Genomic DNA, 12,030 nt, shown 5'->3' with positions numbered 1-12,030 from the left:
CAAATTTACACTAAATATGCAAAATATAAACAATTTGCAAAGATTTTGTATATTTTTGAAAGTATTTACGTCTTACGTAAATGTTTATGTGTGTGAGAAACGATCTTACGTTACGTGCTTGGTGGGTGTGAACGAACGTAATGTTTTATAAACTTAAGCCTCGTTCATACTGCGGTCACGTTTTAAAAATAACGAAATATTTGCATTTTAATTTCTTAACCCTGTTTTTAATTTTTTACATAAATCTTTTATTATTAATTACAGAATTTATTTATTTAAAATAAAAATTACTTTTATTAATATAAATAATATTTTTTAAAACTTTTTTAAAAACTTAAGCCTAGATCATTTCAAAAATTGATAACGAGAGTCTCTGAAGGATTAAGATTTTGTCGCGCGCATGTGCGCTGTGGATTTTCATTTTGACTTCTCAACCCTGTCTATTGTTGATAGAATAACAATACAAAAATGTTATTTAATTTAAATGATTTAAATGGATTTAAATGTCAAGTGCCAGGCAATGATTGACAGCGTCAATATTAATTGTTATTAATTGGGTTTTGCAAAGAAAAGTTGATACATTACTGCTAAACTTAAAGGACTGAGAGAATATTTTCCACTTGCAAGATAACCTTAAAATTATCGCCACGTCAACCGTCAACATTTATAATATATTAACCACACGTTTTTAAAGAAAAGTATTCCGTAATCTTTCTATTCATCCAAGAGACCCAAGGGTCACGCCACTTGCTGGCAAAGAACAGTTAATTTTGTATAATAATGCCATATACCGAAGATTACATCCGAAATAAGTTGATAAAAGACCTGGACGCGGTACACGTGGTATGTATTTACTATTTTTAAATTAAATAAATAACTTAAAAAATAACTCCTTACTTATGTAAAAATACATTTTAATTACTTAATTAAAACATGAAAATGAAAATTCTACAAAGAAGTAGTCTTTAATGGCAATTGTAAATAAAATAATATTCCTAAAGTTCTGAACGTTCAAACGAACGAAATTTGTTTGTTTCTTCTTCAAATTAAATAACTTTATTAGAAATTTCAAGAACAACTGATTACAGAAATTCAATTATTTTCAAAAGTGATAAACTTCTTCGCATAAATTCAATTATGTTAAAAAAATCTCATTAAAATTTCAATTATCTTTAAAAATAATAAAATTATTCTCCAAAATTCGCAATTATTTTCATAAAATTTAATAAAATTCTTGGCAAAATTTCAATTATTTTAAAAAATTTTCCTCATTTTAATTATTTGTAATAGGTATCTACTATTTTATTAAAATTTTCCAAAAGAATTCGATTATTTAAACAAAATACTAATGAAAATTTCAGAGGAATTCAATTACTTATCAATTTTTTATAAATTTCTTCGCACCAATTCAATTATTTTTAATTTTTAAATGAAGTTTCTCGAAGGAATTCAAATATATTCAGAAAATTAAAAAAAAATAGTTCTGAAAAATTCAATTATTTCGAAAAAATTGAAATAAACTTCTTTAAAAAATTCTATTATTTAAAAAAATGTTACCAAAATTTCTTTACACGATTTAATTAATAAAATTGTAATTTTAATAAAATTTTCCTATATAATTCAATTATTTTCAATACAAATTCTTCATAAAAATTCAATTTTAAGAAACATTGAATTATTCAATGAATTATTAATTTTTGTATTTAAATAATTGAATTCGTGTAGAATTTTTTAATAAAAATTGATTTAAAAATAAATTTCAGTTAAAATTTTTGACAATAATTGAATATTAAAAGAATTATAGCATGAATTTTTAGAAATAATTGAATTTTGAAAAGGGTTCAAATTAAAATCTTGGAAAATTTGAATTTATAGTTACACTATTCTGATGATATAAAATAATGATTTTATCACTCTGTCATCTTAAATTTGTTTAAGATTTGTTTAAAAGTAATTGAATTTTAGAAGGTTTGAATTTGAAAATCTTAATTTCTATAGAAAAATAATATAGGTAATGATTAAATATTTATTTAAAAAGAAAGTTATTGATGTTTTTGAATAATTTTACAATTAAAGAAATTCATAAATAAATGTAATACAACATTTTTTTTTTGAAAATCTAATAATTTTTGGGGTGAATCAAAATAATCTTCAGGGTCAGTGTAAAAGTCAAAATTTTTTCTGGAAATCAGGGAAAAAGGAAATTAAATTTTTGTGTCAACCCTGAGTAATTTTCGAAAATAGTCAATAAATTCCGATAATTTGAATACTCAGAACTTATGGATGATAATAACAGCTAAAAAATAATAAAAATTATCAAAATTTTTTTTTGTTTTAAATAGATTGTGACATGAATCCTAGTATTTTTTTACAGGATCGGCAAATTCTATAGAAAAAACAAAAAAAATAATAATGCAGGAAAAAATACAAATTTTTTGTGTGATTAACGCGGCTCTTATTTTACGATGGTGTGTCACCTACCATCCTTACAGTGGAGAAGGCAAACCTCCAATGTACGGTGATTACGAAGCACAACGACATTGGCAAGAGATAACAGTGAATCTTCCTGTCGAGGAGTGGTACAAGAATTCCACTAAAAATAATCTTGAATATTGGGGATTAGATTATCCCCCATTGACTGCATATCATAGTTTTATTTTAGGAAAACTAGCTGGAAAATTAGATCCAAATTATGTCGCTCTACACAAATCACGTGGATTCGAATCAGTGGATCATAAATATTTTATGCGACTCACTGTCTTCTTGGCGGATATTCTCACTTTTTTGCCAGGGATTTTGTATTTTATTTACACCATCGTGAGGAAATCGAAAGAATCACGGGGTGTTTACTATTTTTGTGAGCGTGCTTCCCTTTTGGCTGTGATTCTATTCTATCCGGGTTTAATTTTAATTGACTACGGTCACTTTCAGTATAATTGTGTTTCCCTGGGGGCATTTGTCGCCGCCTGTGGGGCAATTTTGAATAATTCTTTGAATCTCGGTTCTTTTTTGTTTATACTTGCGTTGAATTATAAACAAATGGAATTGTATCACGCTCTTCCGTTTTTTGTCTATATTCTCGGGACGAATACACCGATTAATAAACGATTGTTTTCAAAGTGTTTGTTGAATTTATTTTACGTGGCGTGTACGGTGATTGTGACTTTTCTTCTCGTTTGGTTTCCATTCGTTTGGAATGGAAGGACATTTTTCAGTGTTATCGTGAGATTATTTCCGCTGGCAAGAGGTGTGTTTGAGGATAAAGTGGCGAATATTTGGTGTACAATTAATGTTGTGATTAAATTGAGGGAATTGTTTGAGAATATACAATTGGCGCAAATTTGTCTTGTGACCACGACAATTGCCCTATTGCCAAGTTGTTTCGATATGTACTTTCGACCGTCGAGGGAAAAATTCATCATTGCACAAATTAATTCTTCGCTGTCGTTCTTTCTTTTCTCGTATCAAGTTCATGAGAAATCGATACTTCTTGCGGCAATTCCGGTCGCTTTGTACTTTCAATACGAGCCGTTTGCTTGTTTTTGGTTTCTGTTAATATCGTCGTTTAGTATGATACCATTAATCATTAAGGACGGTCTTCTCATTGCATTTTTCGCCTTGACGATTTTCTTCGCCGTCTCAATTTCATGGCTTTGGTTCACTGATTCGTATTTTTCGAATGAGACAAATGAGGAGCAAAGTTTGAAAGTAAAGAAGGAAAAAACGAAAAGTAAATCTTCGGGGAAGAAAGCAAAAACGAAAAATCAGAAGGAAAGTGAAAAAGAAAAAATTAGTTTAAAAGAGAATTTAATGTCAATTAATATCAAACCTTTGTTAACTATTATTTTTTATTTATCAATCGGGGGTTTTGTACTTTTAACAATTTGCTGCAAATTTGTTATACCTCCGAAAATTTATCCGGATTTGTTTCCACTATTGTTGTCTGTTTATTCATGTGGACATTTTATTCTTTTTTGTTTGTACTTTAATTACCGTCAGTTTACAATGAAAACAAGGGCGGGTAAATTAAAATTCAACTAATTATTTAGAATTTAATTTTTACATTTTGAATGTATTGAATGAAAAATGAATTGTGTGAAACATTCTCGTCTTGTGAAAATTCCATCGAGTGTATAAAATTGTAAATTATTTTTTCATTTATGAAATTTGTATAATAAACTACAATTTTAATTAATACTTTCTAAATCAATTAATAATCGCCGTATTCCGATAGTCTGCTTGCCGTTTGGAGTTAGTTTTTTATTTGATAAAATTATTTCCTAATTTTGTTTTTTTATAATTTTTTCTTTGAATAAAGATTTCAAATTTTAAAATTAATGGGATTCTAATTTAATACTTAGAAGATTAAAAAATATCAAATATTAATTAAACTAAGTTGTTTTTAATTAAAAATCATGAGAAATGTAGGAATTTTATTATTCTTCATAATATTGCTTTAATGAGAGGTTTTTTTCAATTTTAAAAGATATTTTTATTTAAAACAATGTTAACCGAATTTTTTTAACTTTGATGAATTCGATTCCGAAATAATATAATTCTTGCGTAGAATTTTATTACATTTTATGAAAAAAATTTAATCTTTTCGAAAAATTCTATTAAAAACATTTGAAAATAATTCAATTCTTGCAAGAAAAATAATAAAAATTGTACTAAAATTAATTGAATTCTTCTAAACAATTTAACAAAATTTAAAAAAAAATTGAATTATTTCGACGAATTTTATTACAATTTTTAAAAATAATAGTATTTTTTATTTATTTATTTTTTTTGAAGAATTCCACTAAATGATTAAAAAAATAATTGAATTCTGTCAAGAATTTTATTTTTGAACATAATTGAATTTTTTCAAAGAAATGTAATAAAATATATTTACAGATAATTGAATTCCTTCCGAAAATGTTATTATTTATGAAAATAATTGAATTCATGTCTAGAAATTTATTTTATTGCATTTATTAAAAAAAAATTCAGTTTTTTCAAAGAAAATTAAAATTCTTTCGAGGAATTTATTTAAAATTGTATAAAAAATAATTTAATTCTTTTTACAAATTTAATTAAATTTTTTTTAAGTAATTGAATTTTTCAAGGAAATTTAATTAAATTTTTAATAATAATTGAATTTCAGAGAAGAATTTTATGGTATTTATGAAAATAATTGATTTCATGCTAAGAAATTTATTTTATTTAATTTCTTTCAAAGAAAATTAAAATTCATTCGATAAATTTAGTTAAACTTGTAATAAAAATAATTGAATTCTTTTAAAGAATTTTTATTAAAATTTTTAAAAACTGTTGAATTTTTGCAAGGAATTTCATTTCTATTGTATTGAAAATAATTTAATTCCCGTGAAGAATTATATTAATAATGAAAATAATTTAATTCTTGCGCAGAATTTTATTAAAATAGAATTCCACCGAAGAATTTTATTATTTATGAAAATAATTAAATTCTTGTCAAGAAATTTATTGTATTCATTGAAAAAAAATTTAATTATTTTAAAGAGAATTAAATTTTTTTCTAGAAATTTAGTTAAAATTGTGTTAAAAATAAGTGAATTATTATAAAGAATTTTTATTAAAATTTCTAAAAACAATTAAAATCTTTCGAGGAATTTAATTTAAATTCTATTGATAATAATTAAATTCAGTGAAAAAAGATCATATTAGTAATAAAAATAATTGAATTCTTGCCAAGAAATTTATTTTATTTATTAAAAAAAAATTTAATTATTTTAAAGAAAATTAAATTTTTTTCTAGAAATTTAGTTAAAATTGTGTTAAAAATAAGTGAATTATTATTAAGAATTTTTATTAAAATTTTTAAAAACAATTGAATTTTGTCGAGTCATTTCATTTAAATTGTATAGAAAATAATTAAATTCCTAGGAAGAATTATTGAATTCTTGCGCAGAATTTTAAAAGAATTCTTGAAAATAATTGAATTTCTGCGAAGAATGTGATTAATATTTAAGAATATAATAAATAATAACAATTATTTACTTAATAATTGAATTTATTTTTAATTTTGAGTCTAAAATCATTCAAAAATTGAATTTAAATATGAAAAACAAAAAAATTTGAAATTTTTCTTATTAATTCACATAATAAATAAATTTTAAATTTAATTAAAATTTGTAAACAATTATTTGTTAGAAATTTTTAAAAAAATTTCTTGCATATTAAATTTAAAATGATGTCAATAAATAAATGCAAATTATAACGAGGTAAATAAACAGATATCTTAATGTAAAACCTTGAACGTTAAACCGAATTAAAATTACACAATATGTTAATTATTTGTTTCAGGAAGTTGTGGACCAATCCGATGGTTGTGGGGCAAAATTTACGGCTGTAATAGTTTCGAGTAAATTCGAAGGAAAGCCATTACTACAAAGACACAGGTAACATATTCTCAATATTACAGTTTTCGAATGTAATTAGTGATAATTTTAATGAAATACAGTTTCAATGAGAGTTCATTTTAATTTCCAGATTAGTCAACTCAGTGTTGTCGGAGGAATTGAAAGATATTCATGCCTTTTCACAAAAAACATTAACTCCTGAGCAATGGGAGAAGGAGCGGTCTTTAGAATCGTAGAAAAAGAAAAATCTCCCGAGAAGAGGCATATAAATGTAGATTAATAATTTCTAAGTTTACATCATTTGATATTAATTTATTTCCCATCGAATTTTCTAACGAACCGTATTAATTTTTTTACATACAAAAAAAAATATAAAAAAATACAGAATTAAAGGAAAATACGAAAATACGAAAATACAAAAATAGAAGACATAAAAATACAAGAAAGAAATAGAAAAATACAGGAGAAAATAATAAATTCAAGAAAATGGCGGAATTCAAAGTATCAGCGCCGGGAAAAGTAATTCTTTTCGGTGAGCATTCAGTCGTCTATGGAAAAACGGCAGTGGCTGCGAGTTTGGCACTACGAACAAATTTGGATTTTAAAGAAACTCCTGGGAAAAATACCATTGAAATATCAATGCCAAAAATAAATCTACACCGAGAAATAGCTGTACAAGAAATAATTGATTACTTCTTCAGTGAATCGTCCATAAAATTGTCTTCCGGTCACGATGAATTTTACAAATACGTCCAAAAGTTTGTCGAGCAAATTAACTGCGAAACACCTTCACAAAGACAAGGTCTAGAGGCACTGTTTTACCTTCTAATCGGAATATCACACAAGGAAACAATAACAATAAGTGCATTCTATCTAAATTTGGATACAGAATTGTCAATTGGCTCTGGTCTCGGGAGTTCGGCATCGTTTGCAGTTTGTCTCGTTACTTGTTTCTATCATTGGTCGCGTCTACAAAAAAATTTACAAACTTCCCTCGACGATTCACAATTGAGAGAAATATCGTCGTATGCCTTGGAATGTGAGCGAATTATGCATGGAACACCATCGGGAATTGATAATACAATTTGTACTTTTGGTTCTATTATTGAATTCAGAAAAGGCGAGTGCCTCATTCCAATTAGTGGCGCTAAAGTCATGAGGGTTTTGGTTGTTGACACGAGAGTTGCGAGGAATACAAAAACTTTGGTGGAAAGTTTCGCTCAATTGAAAACGAAATATCCGAAGGTTATTAATCCTTTATTGGAATCAATGGATGGCATTGCTAAGGAGGCTTTGACTATTATTAGAAGAATTCAGGAACTTCCCGAGGCTCATGATGAATTATTGTTGGAGGCTTACAATGAGTTGATGGTGAGTGGATTTTCGTATTTCGTTTTTGAAATAGGAATTAAGATTTACAAAAATTTCAAATTCAAATCATTTGCAATTCAATAACTTAGAAGACAATTATTATAAAACATGAAGAAGTCGATTACTCCGAGTCTTCGACTCGGAATAATCGATTTCTTCATGTTTTATAAAAATTAAAAAGATGACTGAGTGATAAAATCATTATTTTATATAATAAGAATATTGTTAATATAAAAATTCTTCAAAATTGTTTTCACCACTTCAATTAAATTATTATTTTCTAGAATTTTCAACTTAAATTCTACTTTGAATCAATTATTTTAAATAATTTTTGAAAAAGTTCTTTAAGAATTTTCAAATACATTTATTTACAATTCAATTTTACGAAATTTTTATTATTCGGAAATTCTTCAATTAAATATATATATTAGAAAAAAAACTTCAAATAATTTTTAAAAAAATTCAATTAAAAATCAATTGTACAGAATTATTAGTTAAAAGTATGAAAAATTCAGATTTTTAATGATTTTAATTTAAAACCTTTTCAAAATTCAATTATTTCTAAAAATTCATGCTATAATGCTATTAATATATTCAATTATTATCTAAAATTTTTAAATAATTGAATTTCTGCGAAGAATTTTATTATTTTTGAAAATGATTGAATTCCACCGAAGAATTTTATTATTAATGAAAATAATTGATTTCTAGACAAGAAATTTATTTTATTTTACTTGTTTCGAAGAAAATTAAAATTGTTTCCAGAAATTTAGTTAAAATTGTAATAAAAATGATTGAATTCACATAAAGAATTTTATTATTTATGAAAATAATTGATTTTTTGCCAAGAAATTTATTTTATTTATTTTTTCTTTCAAAGAAAATTAAAATTCTTTCGAAAAATTTAGTTAAAATTGTAATAAAAATAATTGAATTCTTTTAAAGAATTTTTATTAAAATTTTTAAAAACTGTTGAATTTTTTCAAGGAAAATTTCAATTTCATTTGAATTGATTTGAAAATAATTAAATTCTCGTGAAGAATTATATATTAATGAAAATAATTGAATTCTTGCGCCGAATTTCATTAAAATTTTATTTATGAAAAAAAATTTTTGAATTTAGTAGACATTGAAAATCATTGAATTGTGAAAAATGTTTGAAAATAATTGAAATTTAGGAAAGATTTTTATCAAATTTTTTTAAAATATTTGAATTTCTGCAATGAATTTTTATATTTCTGAAAATAATTGAAATTTGCAAAGAATTTTATTAAAATTCCATAAAATAATTGAATTCTTTTTATGAATATTGTTAGTTATGAAAATAATTGATTTGTGCAAAGAATTTTATTAAAATTCCTGAACATAACTGAATTTCTAGGAATAATTTTGTTATTTATCAAGATAATTGAATTATTTTAAAGAATTTTATAAAATTTTTTAAATATTTGAATTCCAGTGAAAAATTTTATTATTTGTGAAAATAATTGAATCCTTATAATGAATATTGTAATTTTTAAAAATAATTGAATTTAAGAGAAGATTTTGCTTATTTATAAAGATAATTAAAATTTTGACAACAATTTTTTGTTAATTCTTGAACATAATTGAATTTCAACGAAGAATTTTATTATTTTTGAAATTAATTGAAATTTTGCCAAGAATTTTATTAAAATTTTTGGAAATAATTGAATCCCAATGAAAAATTGTGTTATTTATGAAAATAATTGCTTTCTTTTGAATAATTTTACTAAAATCTTTTAAATAATTAATTTTTTTGTAAAATTCTATGTAAATTCTATTTTAAATAATTGAATTTTTATTATTTTTAAATATAATTGAATCTTTTAGTCAAATTTCATTAAAATATTTTTAAATAACTGAATTGTTTTAAAAAATATTAAAATAGTAGATATTGAAAATTTTTGATGAAAATTTTTGAAAATAATTGAAATTTTGCCAAAAATTATATTAAAGACATTTCACTAAATTTATTGAAAATAATTAAATTCTTTCCAGAAATTTCATTTCATATTTAATTTTGCTTATTAAAAATTTATTAAAAACAATTGAATTCTTTTAAAGAATTTTAACAAAATTTCTGAAAATTTTGTTTCAAGAAAAAAAATTTTTTTAAGAATATTATTCTGAAAATAATTGAATTCTTTCAATGAAATTTAATAAAATTTTAACAAATAGGTGTGAAAATAATTGAATTCTTGAAAAGAAATTTATTTTATTTATTAAAATCAATTTAATTGCTTGAAAGAAAAATAAAATTGTTTTGAGAAATTTATTTATTAAAAATAATTGAATTCTTAGGATAATGAATTTTTTTGAAAATTTTTAAAAAATAAAAACAATTGAATTTTTTGAATAATTTCATTTAAATTGTATTGAAAATAATTAAATTCCTGTTAAGAATGATATTATTAATGAAAATAATTGAATTCTTGCAAGTAAATTTAATAAAATTTTTATAAAATTCCATTCAATAATTTTATTGAAATTGTATTAAAAATAGTTGAATTCCTCCGAAATATTTTTATTATTTATGTAAATAATTGAATTCTTGGCAAGAAATTTTTTTTTTTATTTTATTTATTGAAAGCAATATAATTGGTTTAAGAAAATTAAAATTCTTTTGAGGAATTTAGCTTAAATTTCATTAAAAATAATTGAATTCTTTCGAGGAATTTTATTTTAATTTTTTAAAAGTAATGGAATTTTTTCAAGGAATTTCATTTAAATTGTATTAAATATAAATTCCTGTGAAGAATTATATTATTTATGAAAAAAGAATTGAATTTTCGCGCAGAATTTTGTTAAAATTTTTTTAAAGAATTGAATTTTTTCGAAGAATTTGATTAATATATTAGAAAATAATAAATAATAATAATAATAATTAATTAGTTAATTAGTGAATTTCTTTTTAATTTTGAATCTGAAATTATTTTAAAATTAAAGTTGATATTTGAAAATAAAAAAAAATCTTGTAATTTTCATAATAATAAGAAATGGAATACGGCGTTTCGTCGGCGTAGTTAATTAAATTTTAGTTTAACTTCTAATTAATTATAAATTTTAAATTTAGTTAAATAATTTTCAGACATTAATAAAAATAAATCAAGGATTTCTCAGTACCTGTAATTTATCTCATCCTTCCCTGGATGCAATTTGTGCGGAGGCGAAAAATTACGGCCTCGCTGGAAAACTGACCGGAGCTGGTGGTGGTGGTTACGCTTATATTCTACTTCTTCCAAGTACTCCGAACGAAATTATTGAAAATCTGTCTCAAAAATTAACTGCAAGTGGGTATACTGTCACATTAACTAATTTGGGAGGTTCTGGAATAGAAATTCACAAGTAACTTGAGTATTTTTTCCTATTCTTCATTTTATCAACAGTACAAAAAAGGTGATATGGTATAATTTTAAATTATTTTAAATAAATAAAATTATTTTACTTATTTCTTTATACAAATTAATAAAGACAAATTACTTAATTTACATTTGTAAAATGAAATAAGAAATTTGTTCACAAATTAAGAATATACTTTGGGAAATATATTTATCACTGGTACATTTATTTTGTAAGCAATAAATATTGCTTACACTTTAATCCTTACATGAAAAAATAATTACACTTTTTTGGAATTTTATTTTTTCTTTAATTGTAAAAATGTATTATAAGTTTACATTTACACGATTTGATTATTGTTACATTACTTCAGGAAATTTTTTTTTATCACATTAGTGTTATTTCTTTAGTTTAGTTATACATATTTCTTTATACAAATTTATTTTCTAAAAGTGAAAATGATGTTTGAAACTATATTATGAAATATCACAAAGACGAATGGAAGTTGTTAACGAATTAAAAATTTTATAGGAAGCTCTTAATATTCTGATACAAGTCAAATTTTCTAAATAATACTATTCGCACTTTTTTTAAAGAATAAAGTACAGATATGAGAAAATTCTATTGCAATAAATTAAGATTTAACACAGTAAGTACAAATAATGTTATATGCACTTAAAATTAATGAAACCAAATATTTAGAAAATGATGTGATCCTCAACTATTTTTGACAGTTTTTACAGAACAATTACAATAATGTTAATTTGTAGGATATTAATATTAATTACAATCAATTAATTAGTAAATTAATTAAAATGGAGTCAAATTTCTTTTTAAATTAACTAAAACAAAGTAAAATTTTGAAATAACTTTTACGTCCGAGTTTATTTTATTAAATTAATAGGTAAAATAACTT

The 12,030-nt window shown here is 23.0% G+C and overlaps 3 protein-coding genes across 3 annotated transcripts; all 3 read left to right on the top strand.

Moving 5' to 3' along the window:
• The first annotated feature begins 703 nt into the window (after positions 1 to 703).
• LOC122510760 (bolA-like protein 2) lies at positions 704 to 6,654 on the top strand. The gene is made up of 3 exons (XM_043625636.1): positions 704 to 843; positions 6,328 to 6,422; positions 6,514 to 6,654. The coding sequence occupies exons 1-3, from the start codon at positions 781 to 783 to the stop codon at positions 6,617 to 6,619; spliced, it is 264 nt and encodes an 87-aa protein (XP_043481571.1). The 5' UTR covers positions 704 to 780; the 3' UTR covers positions 6,620 to 6,654.
• Positions 706 to 4,195, top strand: LOC122510758 (probable dolichyl pyrophosphate Man9GlcNAc2 alpha-1,3-glucosyltransferase). Its single transcript, XM_043625634.1, has 2 exons — positions 706 to 843; positions 2,375 to 4,195. Exon 2 carries the CDS (start codon positions 2,413 to 2,415, stop codon positions 4,039 to 4,041), a length of 1,629 nt encoding a protein of 542 aa, XP_043481569.1. The 5' UTR covers positions 706 to 843; positions 2,375 to 2,412; the 3' UTR covers positions 4,042 to 4,195.
• Positions 6,655 to 6,850: 196 nt separating the features above from the next.
• LOC122510759 (mevalonate kinase) lies at positions 6,851 to 11,323 on the top strand. Its single transcript, XM_043625635.1, has 2 exons — positions 6,851 to 7,754; positions 10,864 to 11,323. Exons 1-2 carry the CDS (start codon positions 6,870 to 6,872, stop codon positions 11,122 to 11,124), a joined length of 1,146 nt encoding a protein of 381 aa, XP_043481570.1. The 5' UTR covers positions 6,851 to 6,869; the 3' UTR covers positions 11,125 to 11,323.
• The last annotated feature ends 707 nt before the right edge of the window (positions 11,324 to 12,030 follow it).

Source organism: Leptopilina heterotoma, unplaced genomic scaffold (assembly GCF_015476425.1).
Source record: "Leptopilina heterotoma isolate Lh14 unplaced genomic scaffold, ASM1547642v1 Lhet_73, whole genome shotgun sequence".
Lineage (NCBI taxonomy): Eukaryota > Metazoa > Arthropoda > Insecta > Hymenoptera > Figitidae > Leptopilina > Leptopilina heterotoma.
The sequence above is the reverse complement of the archived record's forward strand: the minus strand, read 5'-3'. Positions and strand labels throughout refer to the sequence as shown.